This window comes from Phocoena sinus, chromosome 3 (genome assembly GCF_008692025.1).
Source record: "Phocoena sinus isolate mPhoSin1 chromosome 3, mPhoSin1.pri, whole genome shotgun sequence".
NCBI classification, from domain to species: Eukaryota; Metazoa; Chordata; class Mammalia; order Artiodactyla; family Phocoenidae; genus Phocoena; species Phocoena sinus.
This window is the reverse complement of record NC_045765.1, coordinates 35649696-35670487: the sequence shown is the minus strand read 5'-3', so window position 1 is coordinate 35670487 and position 20792 is coordinate 35649696. Positions and strand designations below refer to the sequence as shown.

Here is a 20792-nt window from a genome sequence, read left to right as displayed (position 1 = left end):
TGTGAGTTATGGTTAAAAAAGCTTGAAAACCTTTGCTCTAGAGGGCAGCCCACAGGGCCCTGAGCCAAGAAATAGATTGTTATTTTGTGTCTAGAATGGCTTTGTGAGCTTACCCAGATCCCACCCTACATTTTTGTAAACACTGGGATGATTGGGTGAGTGTGGCAAGGACAAGCAAAGGAGAGAAAACTCAGACGCCAAGCCCCAGGGCAGTGATTGACTCGATAGAGCCTGGGCACCAATGGGAGGACTGAGCCACTATCACAACCACAAAGCAAGATGACGGCGTGGTGGTCACGGTAGTTTCCATTCCCATTGTAGGAACTGTAGCTGAGGTAGCAGCAATAGACCATTTATTGTGTATCTACAATGCAGCAAACCCTCTATTTCGTTCCTTACTTTCCTTATCTCATTTGAATCACACAGTAAAACTTTGGGAGAGCTATTATTACTATTCCCATTGTAAGGATGAGAGAACAGAGTTCAATCATAGAAAAGCGATTTTATGAGAACTGTTCATCTGGGGCTTTGAGAGAGGCAAAGTGAGGTATGATGAGTGGCCTTCTCTTGAGAAGTTTCTGTCTAGATAACGAAATGTTAGCTCATGAGCATCTCTGAGGAATGAACCACTTGCCTTCCTTCTTCTAAATCCCCTGATTCATCCGTTTTCTCCCCAGCCACAGGCTGTCAGGATGAAGAGGAGTGATAGAATTTTATTCTTTTCCATGCATAGAGCAAGGTACCAGATGGGAAATCAACCCTTTCAAGGGGAATTTTAATTGAAAACTAGAATATCACACCCAGTTTCGATCAGTCAACACATATTGCCTATGCACGCCATTGATATTTACTGCCAACTATTTACTGGTCTCTTACTTACCATGTGCCTAGCTTCATGCTAAGTAACTCATGTACATATTATTTTATAATCAAGCAGGACCTTATGGGGCCTTTTTGGGGCTGACCTCTCCCCCATCTTCCCTGCTTTAGTTCCTTTCTGAAGTACCTAGATAATAGTATCTGATGCACATTTCCTGAGTTGTTTTACAGACATGAAAACCCCCATCAAATGGAAGATGTTAACTACTTGATGACCATGAGCACATAGCCCCAAGACCTACTGGAGCCTGTGGATTGATAAACCCTGTGACACCACCCTGTTCCGTAACCATCAACCAATCAGAGAACTGTGCATGAGGAGATCACATACCCTGCGACCCCTTTCCCTTAGCTGGCCTTTAAAAATGTTTTCCTGAAACCCATCAGGGAGTTCAGTCTTTTTGAGCACCAGCTGTCCCAGACTATTTGTATGGAGGCTTACAATAAATGCTGCGTTTTCCTTTACTACGACCCAGTGTCAGTAGACTGGCTTTACTGCACGTGGGCAAGCAGAACCAAGTTTGGCTCAGTAACAATTCAGTCTTCAGAAACACCCTATGGAGAGGGTACTATTTTTGTGCCCATTTTCCAGATGAGGGAATGAAGGTGCGAGAGGGTAATAACTTGCCTTAGGTGAGACAGCTAATAAATGGTGGGGTTGGACTTTGAGTTCAGCTCTGCCAGACTGTAGAGCCTGGGCTCTTAACCACCAAACAATCATGATTCCTCCATGATATCCAAGGTATCACACACATAAAGTGGGGATTAAATTAAAATGTTGATGATCACTCCCTGTCCTTAAAGAGGTTTCAGTACTGTTGAGAAGGTAAGACCTACACAAATGGAAAAATAGTTAATGGTACCTTGCTGCTTTCATGCTGCGGTCAAAGGAGTACTAGAAAAAATTCATGGAGGGAGAAATTGCTGAAGCTGAGCTGGGCAGGATGAGCCAGGATTGGATACGCACAGAAAAGTGGGTTGGTCTCAAGAGTAATTGAGCAGATACTAGACTCCTTGGTTTAGAGCAGAGAGCACAGTTTCTTCAGTTGAATGGAGGGGGTCCCCATTTAAGGACTCTGAGGCCTTCAGCAAGTTATTTACCTTTCCCAAGCCTCAGTTTCCCCATCTGTGAGAAGGGGATGATATCCATCTCAGAGAGTTGGTGGGAAGATTAAGTGTACCTAAGTGCCTGGGAAAAGGAGGCATCTACTACCTTCTCCTCTACACACCATATTAAATCCAGTTTCCCAGTAGAGCTGGCTGGCATCTTCCCTTTGCCATTCCAGTCGAAGATCTTAGAAAGAGCCTTACCTGCTGTGTGAAGCCCTTTACAACACACCTCTGTTTGAGGTTTGTCTCTCCATCCAAGTTGGAGGTTTCCAGATGACAGATCCCACTGGGGTCCGAGGAAAAGAGGAGGAGTATGTCAGCTGGGATGATCTCATTGCATTGCATTTGGATGAAGTCCCCCACTTGCACATCCTTCCAGCACTTCTGCGTGTAGCTCTGCTCTTTTCTGGGGTTGGAGAAAGACAGGGGTCAGAGTGAATGTTAAAGTTCTCCAGAACATGAATGAGTGAATGGAAAAGGTCCCCCCTGCACCTAGTATCCTCCAGTCAGCCTGTCACAGGACTGCTCTGTATTCTACCTTGCCCCAAATGACCACTCTCATCATCTCTAGAAAAGCGAAGCATGATCTATAGAATCTCATTAGTAAAGATCCCTCCTTATGACCATGTAGACTTTTGATTGACTGTCGGCTATCGACTGGTTGCTGTTCTCAGCCCTTGCTTCCTAGCAGGAGAAAAAATTTAAAGGAGAAGGTGATTATATAGTCATATTAACATAGTATTCTTAATATACATCACTTCCTAGAATACCCAGTTATCACTGTAGAAAGCAGGGTCACAAAAGAATGGAGTATAGGAAAGACTGCTTCTGGTTATGGGTGGAGAGCAGCAGTGGGAAAGGTGAGAATATAGACCACTGTCTAGGAAGATCTGGAGTGGTGCTGAAATAGGAAGCAGGGAATTAGGAAGATGGCACCAGGAACTTTGATAGGATGGGCCCCAAAGTGGTCACAGGATCAGAGGGCTAAAGAAATCTGAGAAAATGATGTACTTTCTCTTCCTATCCAATTTATCAAGCTCAGGTAATAACAGGGGCAGCAATTGTGAATTTAGCATTTCTACCGTGCCAAGCACTAGGGTGAATTAATACTTCATTTACTTGCATAATAACTCACCGGAGGAGATGTTATACCCATTTCAAAATGAGGAGCTTGAGGGTTCAAGGGAAGTTTCCCAAGGCCTTACAAAAACAGAGCTGGACCCCGAGTCTGGGTCCAACTTGACACCAAACCCAGTTTTCACTGCTTGAATATCCTACCTCCTGGAAATCATTCCCCTCTTTCCTCTCCAGTGGAATGGCAGCATCAGCTTTTACAGCCCTGGCAGAAGGACTCGCTACTCCCCAAGGCAATACATTCCGTTGCCAAGAGCCCTCATTTTACGAAATTCTTCCTTCTGATTAGCCAAATATTGAACTAATTCTGATCTCCCAGGCAATCTGATTTACTCCATCTTCTACCATTAAAAAAAAAAAAATATATATATTTTAATGAATTTATTTATTTTATTTTTGGCTGTGTTGGGTCTTCGTTGCCGCATGTGGGCTTTTCTCTACTTGCAAGTGGGGGCTACTCTTCATTGCGGTGCACGGGCTTCTCATTGCGGTGGCTTCTCTTGTTGCGGAGCACGGGCTCTAGGCACACAGGCTTCAGTAGCTGTGGCTCATGGGCTCTAGAGTGCGGGCTCAGTAGCTGTGGCGCACGGGCTGAGTTGCTTCTAGGCATGTGGGATCTTCCCGGAGCAGGGCTCAAACCAGTGTCTCCTGCACTGGCAGATGGATTCTTAATCACTGTGCCACACAGGGAAGCCCTAAAAAAATACGTTAAAGTATTCATCAGGTGTCTCCTGAAGACTTTTGGACTTGCCAAGTCAAATTCAACTTTCCAAGTGCCCTCAATTATTCTGTGTGACACAGTTTCAAGATCTGTCTTAGAGGTGAGGGCTCTTCTGACTAAGGCTGTGTTTGGAAATGTTCCTCTTTAAATGTGGGATCTGGGACCAAACAAATATTCCACATGTGGTCTTTTAAACTAAGTCCAGCTGGCTTGCAGCTGGATGCCTCTGAGCCCAGCCAGGCCTGGAGAAGCAGGCTCTCTTTTGCTATTTTTCTCCACTGATGCTGAGCCTCTCTGGGCACGTTACTGCTTCTGTCTTTGTTGGAATCTGAGCTGCCCTGGGCATGACAAGACCACTCTTCCACAGAGCAAGAGACGTGACGAATTTCACTTTTCTCCTCTGAGTTCATAAAAGCCCTTAAGGAGGATAAGGGTTTGACGCCTTTCTCCTCCTTTGGGGGCCCTTTAGAGAAGCCCAAGCAAGCCCTCCTAAGACCCCATTTTTCTTATCAAAAAGATCCTTTCAAAGGACTCCTCCAGTTTCCTGAAATAGATGCACATCCATTTGGAAGACTTTTGGAAGGCCAACCAAGGGAAGATCTGATCAGAGTCAATAAAATAATCAGGGATTACAATTAGGGAGCAGTCTTGTAACTCTAAAGACCCACAGAGTTCTGTGGAAGTGCCCATGCTCTAGGGAGCCCAGTGTAGCAGCCACTGGTTAACCGTGGGCAGTATCACACAAACGGGGACCACTTCTGAGCATTTTGTGAGCAGTGCATCTGTAGCATTTTTTTTTTTTTTTTTGCTGTACGCAGGCCTCTTACTGTTGTGACCTCTCCCATTGCGGAGCACAGGCTCCGGACGGCCAGGCTCAGCGGCCATGGCTCATGGGCCTAGCTGTTCCGCGGCATGTGGGATCTTCCCGGCCGGGGCACGAACCCGTGTCCCCTGCATCGGCAGGCAGACTCTCAACCACTGCGGCACCAGGGAATCCCATCTGTAGCATTTTAATAATAATAATTCTTTTAATGGAAAAAGGATGTAACAGGTTTCTAAGCACTTTTTCATTCCATCAACTTATTTTAGAGCAGCTTATCATCTGCTCTACCTTATTTATTTATTTATTTTACCATGATAAATAGAGACAGTCCCCCCAGATCTGTTTCTCACTGCCATTTCAGAAAAACATTTATCTGTTGATTCAGGGAAGAATTGTTTTTTTCTTCAGAGCAGCCTTGGGAACACCTGTTAAATGTCCAAATATGAAGCCACTTAAAGAAATTGGAATGGCAGATACTCTCCATTGGAAAAGGAATCTTGTATGGTGAAGGAGGGAGGCTTTCTCTATTGCTTTTTTTTTTTTTTCCTTTTTGAGAGGACACTTAAAAAAAAAGGATCCTTGAATATTACAGCAAAATTGCTCCAAGGAATAAAGGATTATCACCCAACTTGTCTTTACTCTTCTCCCCTTTGACTTCTGCCCTATTGGGTAATGCCTTTGGGGATGGCCCACCATTGGTTGCTTGCTGTAATCTCAGCAATGTGGCCGGTATTGAGATTGGATTTAATGAGAACACCTTCGACTCTGAGCAATATCCTGACTGCCAACACTTCCAGAGCACACTGGTTCAAACCAGAATGTTTGCAAAAGCTAGTTGGGAACGCTACATACATAGACATACCGAGGCAAGGCCAATGCACCGCCACCCGTGAACACTGAAATTCATTCTTCTTCCTTCTAATAAGGGGCTCCACTGCCTATTATGGGATGTAAATTATTAATGGGATGGAAGATGGATGTTATGCAGATGAACTTATGAAATATATGTGTGTGTATATATGTGTGTATGTGTGTGTATGTATATATATTTATAAGCAGTCACTTCTGTGAGTTTGGCTGGAGTGCTGTCTTGTCAATTCCCATAATGATGATAGGTAACGCGAGGTCAATGGAACCACACAGGAAGCTATAAGTCAGACTGGTCTCTGTTTTCTTTCTATTATTCTTTGGGTCTCTGGGAGGTCCTGTCCAGTACTGCTGTCCCGTTAATAATCGCCTGTCTTTCCTTTAGATGTAATCTTCTCTTCCTTAGGATGACATGCAGTGGTGAAGGGACACTCTTCGTCCCTGTTGTAGGCTTACCCTCCCCTAAACAGAGATTGCCCACCTCCGAGTCGTGCTCAAACAGAGGCACATATGCCTCCAGGCACACATCTTGTCTTGTGTGTCCAGGAGCACTGAAGCTATGGGAACAACATGATATTTGGGGTGTTCAAAATTTTTTTTTGGGGGGGTGACATAATTTAGTAATTTAGCTGGTACAAAATTTGAAGAATTATATATTTATATTGACCCAAATGTAGTAATATTATAGAATCAGAGTCAGATTTTATAGGAATTTTGGGATAAGAACAAGTGACATCAGGGACATTTCCTTCTTGCACTGGGTTATTCTGTGCCGGTTTCCTGATCCTCTGGGGGCCCACTTTGTCTCCTCAACTGTGGAAAAGGCAAGGGTGCATAGCTCCGGGGTTGGGGCGTCCAGCCCGAGGAGGTGCTGAGTGGCTGAATCCAGCTGAGGCAGAAAAGTGGCGTGCTTCTGCATTGAGGGACGCCCAGATGTGGCCACAGCTGGCTGGGAGCCCCTTTGAGGAGTCATTCCCTGGTTAATCCAGCCCGTTCGGAACAGCTGCCCTGGGTGGACACATGCACACGCTCCTGGTCATTTCCCTGCTCAGTGAGTCCACACCTGGGAACTGATTGCTATTTTAGTTTTGTGGCATGTTCACTGCTGCTTAAAAATAAGACTAATCGACGTGGCTGGGGACGAAGACTCCATCTGGCAGATTCTGCCTTGGGGAGAAATTAAGTGGTGCAGTGCTAAATGGCTTTCTGAGAGGAGATAGGGCTTATTAAGAGGTAAATAAACAGCAAGAGAGGTTTATAACCAACTGGATCCTGTGAGGAAGCAGGTGAAAGGGGGGGGGATGGAGGAGGAGAAGGTGCTTAAGCTTCCATTTCTCAAGTGCTATGTGGGTTTTGTAAAAAGGGTTTCAGGGAACTAGAGTAGAGGGCATTTATCAGGCAGCTTAGTTGTCTGTGGGATTTCCCATTCAGTGTAGGATGATGAGCTGACCTGGGCTGTCCTTCAGGAAGCTGTAATGTCAGGCCCAGGATGGTCAGCATCGCTATCCCAGGGTGAAAGGGGAAGCCAGTGAGAATGAGTGCAGTCTAGGGATTAAGAGTGGGTTTGAATCTCAGCTTCACCACTTACTACCTGTGTGACTTGGGGAAGTTACTTAATCTTTCAGAGACTCTATTTCTTCAGTTGAAGGTAATACGTGTATTTGCCTCAGAGGGTTGTTGGAAGGATTAGTGACATGACGCATGTAAGGGACTGAGTTCTTGGTTTTGCACTTAGTAAGTACTTAATGCATACAGGCTTCTTTTATGATGTTGATGACAATGATTGTTAATGTTATGGTGAGGGCTAACCACCACCGCCAGCCCCAGCATTTTCTTCTTCATGCCATTGGGATGCCCGCTTTATGTCCGTGATGACATTTCATGAATTGGGCTCAGGCACATAATGTGCAAACACAAGGGAATTAAAAAATCCAAACATTTTCCCCAAGTCCAGAAAAGAAGGACCCAAATTCAGCCCACTGAAGACCAAGGGCTCTGGATGCTGGCTACTGGGCAAACTCCCAGAAAAATATATCGTTAAGATCAGGGCTGCCCAGCAAGTTCTTTGTGGATGTCGACAAACTAGTTCCAAAGTTTACATAAAGAGGCAAAAGACCCACACTAGCCAACTCGATATTGAAGGAGAGGATGGACACTACCCACCCTCGAGACTTACTATAAAGTTACAGTAATCAAGACAGTGTGGTATTGGCAAAAGAATAAACAAATGGATCAATGGAACAGAATAGACAGCCCAGAAATAGATTCACATAATTATAGTCAAATGACTTTTGACAAAGGAACAAAGGCAATACAACCGAGCAAAGATAATCTTTTCAACAAATGGATATCCACATGCCAAAAAAAAAGAAAGAAAGAAAGAAAGAAAGAAGAATCCACAGACCTTACACTCTTGACAAAAATTAACTCAGAATGCATCACAGACCTAAATGTAAAATGCAGAACTATAAAACTCCTAGAAGACAACATAGCAGAAAACCTAGATGACCTTGGGTGTGGCGATGACTTTTTAGGTAAACTAAAATAGGCACTATTCATGAAAGAAGTAACTGAGAAGCTGGACTTCATTAAAATTAAAAATTTCTGTTCTGTGAAAGACAATGGTAAGAGAATGAGAAGACGAGCCACCATCTGGGAGAAAAATATGTGTTTTGCAAAAGACACGTCTGATAAAGAGTCATTATTCAAAATATAAAAAGAAAAAACAAACTCAAAACTCAACAATAAGAGAAAAAACAACCCAATTAAAAATGGACAAAAGATCTGAATAGACATCTCACCAAAGAAGATATACAGACGTCAAATAAGCATGAAAAGAGCTCCACATCACATGTCATCAGAGAAATGCAAATTAAAATGAGATACCACAAAATACCCATTTGAATGCCCCGAATCTTGAGCGCTAACACCACCAATTGCTGGTGAGGAGGTAGAGCAAGAGGCACTCTCACACACTGTTGGTAGGAATGCACAACGGTACAGCCACTTTGAAAGACAATTTGGTGGTTTCTTATAAAACTAAACGTATTCTTACCATACGATCTAGCAGTCACGTATCCTATTTACCTAAACGAGTTGAAAACTTATGCCATGCAAAAACCCACACATGTATGTTTATGGCAGCTTTATTTGTAATTTCCAGAACTTGGAAGCATCTAGACGTCCTTCAGTAGGTGAATGAATGAACTATGGTACATGCAGACAATGAAATATTATTCATAGCTAAAAAGAAGTGAGCTATCAAGCCAAGCTAAGACATGGAGGGAACTTACATGCATATGGCTAAGTGAAAGAAGCCAATGTGAAAAGGCTACACACTGTATGATTTCAACTGTAAGACATTCTGGAAAAGGCAAAACTATGGGGACAGTAAAATTATCAGTGGTAGCCAGGGGTTGGGAGGTGGGTAGGGATGAACAGGTGGAGCACAGCTCCAAGAAGAGTCAAGCGTCCTGTAGCTGGTTCAGGAATACTTGGAATGCCCAACTGTCTTTGTCTTCACAGCGGTGTGCTCACGTAGAGACAATATCGTGGGGTGGTTAAAAGCTCTGGAGTCATGTGAGCCTGACTAAAACCCAGAACTACTTCTTACTTCTTACATACAAGGTAGTGTGACCTTGAACCCACTACTTGACTATATGACCCTCAGTTTATTCATCTATCAAATGGACAAATAAACTGTATGCTACAGGTTAAAGTGAGAGTTCAATAAGATAATACACGAAATGGCCTTAGAGCAAATGGCATTTACTGCTGCTATTAGTATCATCACAGTTATTATTAGGTTGGAGGAAACAGGGTCACTGCTGTGGTGATAGCAGAACAGAATCTGTGTGGTTGTCTATTTTCATGAGCTGTCGTGAATGAGGGGTGGGGCTTTGTGGTTGGAGGAGGAGCTTAGCAAGGGAGAAGGAACTGAAAAGGGAGGAAGGGTCCTGTGGCTTCTGTCCTGACCTGGTCCCACAAAATGGAAATGGAACAGCAGTTAAAGGTTTAGCGTTAAGTTAAAGTTACGCTAAAGACAACGTGGGCCTGGGGCAGAGGGCAGTGAGCGCAGCTGTGTCCCCGCACCCGCCTGTTTGCTACAGACCACGATGACGGGAGCTTTAGACTCAGGCAAGCTCCAGAAAGAAACAGCTGAGGCTGGAGGAGTGGGTAGGAGACCCGGGCCCCTGGCTTGGATGGAAATATTGGGGGACATGAACGTATTAACTATACCTGAGGATGCCCAGATATATCTGGGGAGGCCTGAGTATTAGGGCGGGAAGAATGAAGACCCAGATCAGCAGCTTGGGGCATCTGTATTTATGTGAATTCATTAACACCCAGAGGCCTAATTGTTTCATGTGTCTTCTACTTTCACCTATGCGATAAGCTTGCTGACAGCTGGGGTGACCCTGGGTCTTATATCTCCGTACCTACATGGAGTCTGGTATGGTGTCTAGCACACAGGGGAGTGTTCGGGAAATATTCAGTAACTGATTCCTTGTAGATTTGTCTTGAACATGAGGCAGTAGAGGAAAAGCTTTTCCTAATCTTAAGTCATTTTGACGTCTATCTCTTTTTGTTATGGACGCACTAACGGAGACTTCCAAAAATGATATCGTAATAATATAATATGATGGATGATATGATGAGATATGATGAGATGATATAATATAATGTATTTAATGTAATGTAATATAATAAACTTATTTGTATTAAGTGCCTATAATAAGCCCAGCACTTAACCAACGTTACCACTTAGCTGCCTAATAATGACACAACTTTTATTATTGTTATCTGTGTTTCATAGATGAGGAAACTTAAGCCCAGAAAGGTTATCTAACTTGTGTAAGGTCACATAGGTGCGCCTGCCAGGACATAGGAGTGATAGCTGTGGGGACTTCATGGCTCAGCCTGGTCTCTTGGTCCTGTTCGGAAGTGCAGTACTAAGCAGATGACGCCTCAGAAGCTGGCGACATAGACGTAACTGAGGCTGGGTCGGGAACAGGAGCCTCAGCTTTTGGAATTGTGAGCTCCATAATGGCAAATCAGAGGCTATAAACGCTCACCCGCTCACATACAAATCACGCCTGCTGACACAAGTGCAGAGCTTCAGGGACACCTGAATTCTTGTTTTTTGATTCTTCCACCCATTGAGTTTGGGGGAGAACCTAATGCATTCTATCCTGAAATGACAAGCTGAATTGGCCCACATAGTTTATGGCCTTCTGTGAGCACAGGGCGAGGCCGTGGGAGTCGGGTGGGCACTTGCAAAGCCGACCCTTTAGAGAGGAGGCTACTTGGCTGGTGCCAAATGCAGAGCAAAGACCTGCAGAGTGGCTGCAGCAGTCTGCTGGTCTGTCAACTACAGCCAGTGGCACTTTTCATAGTCATGCTTCAAATGACACTGTGATCCTCTGTTTTGTGCACTTTCAGATTCTTTCCCCAGGCCTATTTTGCTACGTTATTATAGCCTGGAGTCAAATTCTATGGTAAAGCGTTTGTCCTCTTCTACACGGTTCAAAACCCCAGCCAATGATCTGTCTATCTTACTCCCCTTGAGTCAAGCTCATGGTGACGCTTGGCTATCAAGGTTATCGAACTCTCCTTAGTAATATTTTAGGCAACATTTTCTGAGGGCTACTGAAAGCCAGGAACTATACTAAGCATTTTACATGCATTACTTCATTTAACAGCTGCAGCAAACCGAGGATAGAGTTTTAGGGGAAACAATACATATTGTCTTTCGATGTCAGGACGGCCCTGGCAAAGCCTAAATTCTACCCTGTCAATCATTTCATAACTTTTCGGTTTCCCAGAGGGATGTTATATGGAGGAAAATGATAGTAGAATGGGGATCAAATAGCTACTATATTAAGAGCCACACAAATATGATACTTGAATGCATATTCTATGTTAGAAGCTGGGTTGGGAGAAGTGGCTTAGGCTCCGGGCCAGATGAAGCCACCTAAATCCCTCGCCTAAATCTAAATCTTGGTCTGGGTGCGCTCAGGAGTGCTGTGGAAACGGGGTTAGGGGAAAGAGGTCCAGGCTCTAGAAGGGTTTCCCAAATTCAGATTTTAAATCCTGCCACATACAATAGAAGAGAAATGAGAGAGCAGAGCATAAGTTTTTGCTTTTAAAACACTGTTACCCTGCCCACTGGTAAATGTGGCTGTGAATGTCCTTGACCTCTGCCAATAAAATAAACAATTCCTCCCTTGTATGGGTGGGAAATGTAGCAAGAAAGATGATGGCTTAGGTTGGGCCTGACATGGAAAAAATGAGAGTTGAAGTGAATGGAAATTTTAAAAACTATGTAGTGCTAATTATGGTGCAGACACTGAGTTAACAGTTTATAAGGATTATTTCATTCAACCCACATGCCCCTGGGAGATAGGTGCTAATACTGGCCCTACTTCATACAAGTTGAAATGGCGGCTGCAGTGATCAAGTAACTACAGGTGTCCACACATTTAGTAAGTGGCAGTTCTGAGACAAGCCCGGGTGTGGTGCCAAGCATCCAGTATGATGTCATGTTTTAAACATCCCTGCTGAGACTGCTTTAAGCAGTCTCCTTTGGCACTGCATTGTATAGTTGTTTCTATAGCTCTGCTACGTTCAAGCCCTCTGACATGTCATCTCACATCTTTTCACAAAATTTACCGTAGAGACACTATGACCATTATTTAAAGATGAGACAAATGGGGACACAACTGCCTAAGTGGCTTCATTTAGGTCATGTAGTTAATTGGTGACAGACCCAGGATGAGGACCTCTGGTTTCCTCATTCTCAGGCTTTCCTATGGGGGCACCGGCACGGAAGGAAACTGACATACAAATAAAAACAGGCTGCAGGCCAGGCATCTGCCTTCTCCAGCAGAGCTTTCCACAGCTGGGAAACCAGGCCCTCAGTGCCATGCTGTCAGAAGACTGGCCGCGATCCTGTAGCATCTGGAATTCTTTTTATGTTATAGCAGCCGCCTGACTTACAGAAAAGAGAATCTCCAAGTCTTGGTAAAAAGTCAGAATTTAAACGTTTCTAGGGAATTCCCTGGCGGTCCAGTGTCTAGGACTCGGAGCTTTCGCTGCCGGGGCCCGTGTTCGATCCCTGGTCGGGGAACTAAGATCCCCCAAGCCCTGCGGCGTGGCCAATAAAATAAAGTTTCTGATCGAATCGTTTCTCTCTTAAGCTCCTGCTATCTCTTGATCCTGGTCTTTTTGATACCAGCATAAATCACACATACAGCCTTCAGGTGACACGTGGAGAGGCTGTGAGCTGACCTGTTTTCTTTACCTATTTGAATGCTCATCCTTCAGTGCCCTCCTGAAATGTCACCTCTTCAGAGAAGGCTTCCCTCGGCTGGCTCTGATGTTTTTGGCAGGCAGATGTGTCACTGCAGCCCATGCATGACCGTGACCCTTTGTCCACAGGCAAGGGACACTGTAGCTGTTTACAAGTTCCTCATGCTCTCTGGACTGAGAGCCCCTCGAGGGTACATGGGGCCTTCCATGTTGATATACACGTACTCCGTTCAGACGTAAGGCTTGCCGAACAGATGAATAATTGTGTGCTCGGCTGCTGAAACACTGGAAGGCTTTTGCTGCATTACAACATGGGGACAAAAACCTTCATGGATTCCCTTGGTTCCCACTCCTGCTTCCTTGTTGCCTGTTTTCTGAATACAAATAAAAATATACGAAGCTGGATGGAAAAATACAATTCTCTTGCTCGGTATGGTTTCTAGATTCATTAAATTGAGCCCTGGGAGAAACTAAGCTAATACAATTCTGAAGCTAATCTCTCCTTGAAGTCATTCCATAAATCTGATTAATGGGTCACTTTTAGACCACAAGCACAGTTGCTATATTAAAAGAAAATGCTCTAACAGGATTGTAATTCTGTAGACAAGGCTTCTGCTGTTTGCAAAAAGATTCTCTCACAGTATAAACAAGTCTAGGCTGGATGATACATGGGATTAAGGTGAGCAAAATCCTTAGGGTCCCAGTATTCAACTGTACAAAAATGAGGACATTTGACATCAGTTTCTCAAATGTGTGAAATTGAGACAAAATGGGTAGAACTAGTGTTTGAGATATAAGCTTTCATGTTGCTTCTCAGAAAAAAATTGTCCTCTCAGATCTTGTATTCTTTGCCTGACATACCGTCATGTATTGTGTTGGTCAAAAAGTTCTTTTGGGGTTTTCAGTAAGATGGGATGACAAACCCGAACAGACTTTTTGGCCAGCCCAATATCTTCAACGTTTGGCAAAAGGAAATGCTCCCTCAGCATCATCACTTAAGATAATAATAATATCTAGCATTTTCTATCTTCCTATTCTGGAGTGTTTCATAGAATTAATCCACTTCAGGGTTAGAATACCTTTAAGGATATATATTACAGAATGTCCCAAAGTGTGTCTCCTCCTGTTAATATGTGAAAAGCAATTCACAAGGAGTCGAGGCTCAAAAATATTTTAAGGTGATGATGTTGAGGACATAGTGGTGGCCTCTCCAACATGTGTTTCTCCTTCTCTTGGAAAGACCTCATTTTTTAAATCTGGATTTTTCACCTTCCCTGTGTAGCCCATACGCTTTCAGGGAAGTGAACCTCATGCTGGGCTCTGTGGCTCAGGTATAACCTAATCAGCGTAATCTCATCTCCTGCTCAGAGGGATTGGTTCAGGGATGGGCATGTGACCCACTGGGGTCACTAAGAGATGAGGAGGATCTGTGGAGTAAGCTTCCTGGACCTTCCAAGAATGCTTCTGGAAGTGCTTTTCTTTCTCCCTTTGTGGGTTATTATATGTAGATGTGAGGGCTGGAGCTGCTGCAGCCATCTCATTGCCATGAGGGAAATCTACCTGGGGGTAAAGATGACACAGAGGGGGACTGAATGGAAAGGACAGCTAACTGCTGCAGCTAGAACGCCGATTGGCTGAATGAACCATGCTTGATCACCTGCCCACCTCAGCATATTTGTAGTGACTTAGGAAACAAAGTCTCTTCATTGTTAAAATTGTTTAAGTCAAGGTTTCTGCTTCTTGCAGTAGAGAGCATCTCAACTGACACAACAGAATATATATAAAACTGAATCACCTTGCTGTATACTTGAAACTAACACAACATTGTAAATTAATTATATACTTCAATTAAAAATATGAATTTGTATATCCATTATCAATAACCATAAAGTCTTCCCAAGTACATATTGCATGATGTGTGCTTTTCTCTTTTTTAAATAATTAATTAATTAATTAATTTTTGGCTGTGTTGGGTCTTTGTTTCTGTGCGAGGGCTTTCTCCAGTTGCAGCGAGCCGGGGCCACTCTTCATCGCGGTGTGCGGGCCTCTCACTGTAGCGGCCTCTCTTGTTGCAGAGCACAAGCTCCAGACGCACAGGCTCAGTAGTTGTGGCTCACGGGCCTAGTTGCTCCGCGGCATGTGGGACCTTCCCAGGCCAGGGCTCGAACCCGTGTCCCCTGCATTGGCAGGCGGATTCTCAACCACTGTGCCACCAGGGGAGCCCGATGTGTGCTTTTCCAAGGTAATTTTTCAGTCCTGACAGCTATGATAATCAAGTATTGAAATAAACTGAACTTAGAACCTGGTTTTCAAATACTCTCTTTGTTAAACTATGATTCACCAAAATAGTGAAGAATGATTTCTCTGAAATTATATTATTAAGAAATAAATAAAATAATATTATTTGTTTTAAAAAACCTGTATGTCCCTTCCTGCCAGTGAGCCTGGGGATATAAACGTTTCTTTTTTCTGGATTGTTATCTCCTCAGTTTTCTGCCACTTTCCTGGAAGCTATTTTGAGAACAGAATGACAACAGCCTGGCCTGTATCAGGCCAGCACCCAGCACAGGTCAGTCTGTGATCTGATTGACACTGAGATTATCCCCAAGAACAGGCCTATTTTTCTGGGATGCTCAGGGCAGAGGATTTCTGGCAAAGCAGGGAGAAGAGAACCAGGCTCGCTGAGGTCCCCCTGTATCCCTCCCCAAGGAACCAGCCTCCCTGTGCATCTTCCATGAGAAAAACAACAAAGGAGAAAGACAGAAAACAAAAAGTGATGGGGTGGATTGGTGACAAGAGAAAAACAAGGTTTTCTTAAAAAATCAGTCTCTTTAGGAAAGGCGGCACACTCCAACAGTTTTTTTTTTTTTCTCTCTCTTTATAATTTCCTTACTCAAAGGTGAGGAATGACTCAGTCTCAACTCTAGGTATTCAGCGTGCTAACAATACTCAAGACAATTAGATCCAGCTGAAAAAAAAAAAAAAAACCCAAACCTTCAGATTAATATTTTTAGATGTGCAATTTTGGTCCTGTAGGCAAACAGAACAGAAGCTCATCTTTTGCTGAGGAGAAGGTACGGAAGTTCTCTTAGGGGTGCCCTGGAGACAGCTGAGTCCCTTGCATTACATGATCTCCTTAGAAGCTTCCCCAGGCTACAATTTTCCGAGTGGAGTCTGGCTTATAAACTATCATCAGCCAGCTCCAAGTCATAAGCTCCATGTTCTCCCCCAGGGAAGAGAACTTCTTAGAAAGAAGCAGCCCCTAAACAGCTGTAGGGCACACATCGGAGCAAGCGCCTTTCACTCTAAGAAGGACCAGAGCAACTGCAGAAGGTCTTGGGGTCCACAAGGTCAGAGGAAACAAGTCAGAGGGATGGTGCTTCTCGAGAGAGATGGACTTTTCCCCTTATTTGGCAGGAAGTCAAGCCCCTACCTGCTGTATTCATCTAAGTGACTGACTCATCCAAAGTTTCTTATTGCCAGCCCAGAAAGCACTCTTTGTCACCGCAATCTCACTGCAAGCCCAGCCTCCATTCCCTTGCTTCTTTCTGGGCTGCATGAATTGTCACAAAGTTGAGACACACGGTAACTCTGTTTTCTTCCCTTACTGATCGAGAGCGTGTCCTTTTCCTGACAACCCGGTTTGGTTTTTGACTCAATGGAGTCTTTCTAAGACAACGACAGGTATAAAATTATGTTAAAGTACATGGTAAGGCAGGTGGTGAGCCACGTTTGTTTGGGTTGGGATATCAGAGAGAAAGCTTAAGGACAGTCTTGATCGAGCTAATGTGCGTTTCACATTCTAAAAATAAAGCAATTACAGTTTGCAAACTGAGTATTTATCATACATCAGGAGCAGTGCTAAGTAATTTCCAAGGATTATCACATGCAATTCTCACGACCACCTCAGGAAGTGTTCCAATTTTACGAGGGACAAAATGAGTCTCAGAGAGGTTAGGTCACTTGCCTAAGGTCACAGAGTTAACGGTTGATCGAGACAGCGTTCAATCCAGGCAGTGTGTCTCCAGGACTGGTTCTCCTAATACACTGCCTACTGCTTTCCTGAAAAACAGTGATGCCACTTTTCTCCAAGGGTCTCCAAACCTGCTCCAACGTGCTCACGGCCACACTGGACCTAAAATGGTTGTGAATTCATGCAAAACTCTTAAATGTCTAACACATTTGAAACAGCAAAGAAAATGTCACATAATAAAGACCTCCTAATTTTAATCAACGATTGACTCAAGCCTCAATTCCTTTTGTTTTATGTTTTTCGGTTTCAAACCATAATCCCCATTGTGGAGAATTGAACAGCTTCACTGTGATAAAATGATGCTATCTTCCTACCCCATCCTTCTATAAACAGCACCTGCGGTGGCAGCAGCCACAGAAAGATCAGAGCTGGGGCCGAGACTTCCCCGGGTGTTTCGTTTTACCTGCTGTAGACGAGGCACTCTCGGTTATTGATCACTGTATCGGATTTGTACCTCCGGAGGTCTTCCCAAGCATCCTTGATGGCAGTGACCGTCAGGATGATACAGATCGGTATCATGCTCACCTCAGGCTGGAAAGCATTGACCACGGGGATAAAATTCAGAACCACAAGGCCCACAAAATAGAAATTGGCAAACCGGTGTAGCTGCTCAAAGATGTTCTTGGGTATGAAGGACAACAGAGTGTACTTGCTGGTCTTAATTTGATTCCCATGGTAATGTCTGTTGGGGTTCTCTTTGTGGGACCGTCCTTCAAAGGGCAGGTTGGAGACCACCACTCGTTTCCTGTCTTCTTTCCTTTTCAGCCTTTCCTTGCCTTCCTTTCTCATCTCTGCTCAATCCCGTCTCTTTAATTCTCATAGCAGGACACTTGAGCTCCCCATAAAAGAGGTTCTTCCCTGATCAGTTCCGTTGTTCAGCTGTCAGCGAGTGATGTTCCCGACATCTTTTACTCGCCTTGTCTGCTGAAAATTTCTCTCTTCTTTCAAAAGGAAAACTAAAAGTAAAAAGCCGGTGTATAAACTCTAGGGGAGAAGTATGACAAGGAAAGAGCTTGCAGAGAACAGGTGTGTACCCACCAGGTCACTTCCTTCTATTTGTTGAGACTCCACCTATTGGAATGCAGACGTCACCCACAGGTAGCTTCCTTTTCCACCCCAGGCAACCAAGAACAGGTGTGCCAACTCTGGGTCCTAAAACCTACCTGGCTAAGTTCTAAAAGCAAGGAGTTTTAGCCAAGAGCCACAGATGCTTTAAAAACAGTATACATTTTCCTGTTTGGGAGACATTGCCTGTCTCTCTCCAAAGAGCTGTTCCTGAACTTGGTCTCCTGAGATGATTCAGTCAATTTTAGAGTTGAATTCTTGAGGTTTCAACCCTGCTCTTATGGCATTTACATGAGTTAAATTAAAGGTTTCTAAATCTCAGCACTACTGACATTTTGGGCTGGATCATAATTCTTTGTTGTGGAAGGTTGTCCCGTATATTGTAAGATGTTTAGCATCATCCTTGGCTTTTACTCACTAAATGCCAGTAGCAACCTCCTTCCCGATATGGCAACCAAAAACGTCTGCAGACATTGTCAAAAGTTCCTTGCAGGGCAAAATTGCCCTGGCTGAGTATCACTGAACTAAATGAATTGAAGAAAATTAATGTGAGAAGAGAGACCAGTTTTTTGAAAACACTGATAAGTTTGCATAATCTATTTGCCACAGAGAAAACAGAGGAATGATTTCCCTTACCTTTCATATATCTGGATGTTGGAGCAGTTTATCTCTCTATCAAGGCGGTGTCTCTTGAAGTCCTCTATGCCATCCTTGACCATGGTGATGAACAGGACAATGGCCAACGGTAACATGGTAATTTCCCTGTGGAAGACTTCCATGGAGGGCATCCAGTTCAGAATCACCAGGAACAGGAAATAGAGGTTAGCCCATCTGGAAGGGGCAAGCAAGGTATGAATGAAAACTGTGGAGAAGAGAAATATACTCGCCGCATTACTGCTTCCCTATTAGCCCTTGCCAACTAAAAATGACATTCTCTTTCAGTGTCACCTCGAACATCATGGTAGGGCTTTAAAGTCAAATCCATTTAAAATGGGGATAGTACTGTCTACTTTAAAGGGCTCCTATAAATATTACATGGGATGAATATTTGTCATGTATCCAATGGAGGGTTCCAGAGTATAGTAGTTGCTCAATAAATGATAGGTGCTAATAATTACAAAACTTAGGATAATGTCTAGGTGCATATTTTGCTTTATAGTTAAAAGATAATTTTGCATATATTATTTCAAAAGAGTGGCTTGCACTTTTACGTTTTCCAAGTGCATCTTTCTCCCTCTTGCCACAGTGCCCTTGCACATGAAGGTCTGTTTGAAAGAACATTCTTCTGGCTCCCTTCTCTGACTTCTCTCTGCCTCTTTCCACCTAGTTAACACATTCTCTTCTTTCATATTAGACTTCCACAGTTACTTCCTCCTAGAAGTCTTCCTTGACTTTCCTAACTAGGCCCGATTTCTCTTGTACTCACTCTAATAGCACCATATCCTTCTCCTTGGAAGTATCTATCTGAATTACAGTTTACACCAATTTACAGAATTCCTAAAATTAATATCTGTCTCTTTCACTAGCCAATATAGTCAGGACAATGTGTCTTTTTCTTTTCGCTCATGTATCTCTAATACACAACACATGACTTAACACGGAGGAGAATCTGATAAATACTGAATGAATGAACGAATGAATGACAAAGCTTCTCAAGGTACACGCATTTGGCCCAGAGGGTAGCATTTCTGAGTTCATCTGAGTGGCAAATACTTGGCTATAAAGTGTGTACTGTTCAGCCAAGTGGTCGTATACCTGTGAAACTGCTCCAAGAGATTCTGGGGCAGGAAGGTGAAGAGGGTATACTTGGTGGTGCAGATTCTGTTGCCAGAGTATCTCCTGGAGACCTTGGCCCAATCCTGGTGGAATACGTCGTTGTTGGGGAACACGACCCGCTGCTGAGCCAGGTTGTAGTTCTGCGCCCCCTCCTCTGGGGACAGCAGTGGTGTGGCTTCTGATGGAGACTGTGGGAGGCCATCTCTGACTCGCCACTGCCACCGGTACCGAGACGAGTCCACTGAGAGGGCCATGTCTGGCAGCAAGCTACGATCTGAGAAAGGACATGAAATCACCATGGTCAGGAGAAATACGAGGCTTGTCAACGCAAGGTGTGGATATGTTTACGACACACGGGTGGCACATTGGCTCATCCACTTGTCCACCCGACCATCCAAGGTGGACTGTGGCACACGAGGTGAGAAAAATATGTTCAATCCCTATAATTCATACATTCTAGGGTGAGAGACATTAAGCAAATGATCATATAAACAAAATACAACTAACACTCTGATAAGTGCCATGAAAGCATTTCAGCTGGTGGATGGTACGGAGAAGGTGTAGATGACCTCGATGGGGCAAAAGTGTGGCCTGGAGGACTGTGAACCCGGGGCTCAGAATTCTAGCTCTGGTTCATTCCTGACTCCAAACTGCCCCTTCACCTCTCTGGGGTTGTGTCCTCACCAGAGTATGAGGAGACTTAGTCTTACTCTAATTTTTTTCACAAGCCTTTTGTGAGGAACGAATTGGACAGTATAAAAAGTGGAGACATGTCTTAAAGGGAAAGCTGTTTATTCTCTAGGTTTTCCCTCACTCTAAAGTTTTCTGATACCGATGATATTTCAGAGGTGCTCATTTGTGGTCAGACCCTCACATGAGAGTGATTGGTGAAACAAGAGAAAGTCTCTTTCCTAGGAAATTTGGGCCTGAGGCGACTGGACTGCACTGAAAGCGGTTCCATGAACGCTGTGGGCTTTTCCTGATCTGGTTGTCTGGGGGTGAGGGTTGGAGACCCCTTTCTTTCTTGCCATTCCATTTGGTGGTTTCTGAAACTGAGCCCTTTGTCCTAGATG

The 20792-nt window shown here is 44.0% G+C and overlaps 1 protein-coding gene across 1 annotated transcript in view; it reads right to left on the bottom strand.

Annotated features, from left to right (window-relative positions):
* Positions 1-19979, bottom strand: part of ATP10B (ATPase phospholipid transporting 10B (putative)) — a 122852-nt gene extending 102873 nt beyond the window's left edge. Inside the window, 3 exon segments of the mRNA XM_032625008.1 lie at positions 2191-2395; positions 18580-18774; positions 19699-19979. Of these exon segments, the coding sequence (XP_032480899.1) occupies positions 2191-2395; positions 18580-18774; positions 19699-19973 (675 nt within the window). The 5' untranslated portion in view covers positions 19974-19979.
* Between the last annotated feature and the right edge of the window lie 813 nt (positions 19980-20792).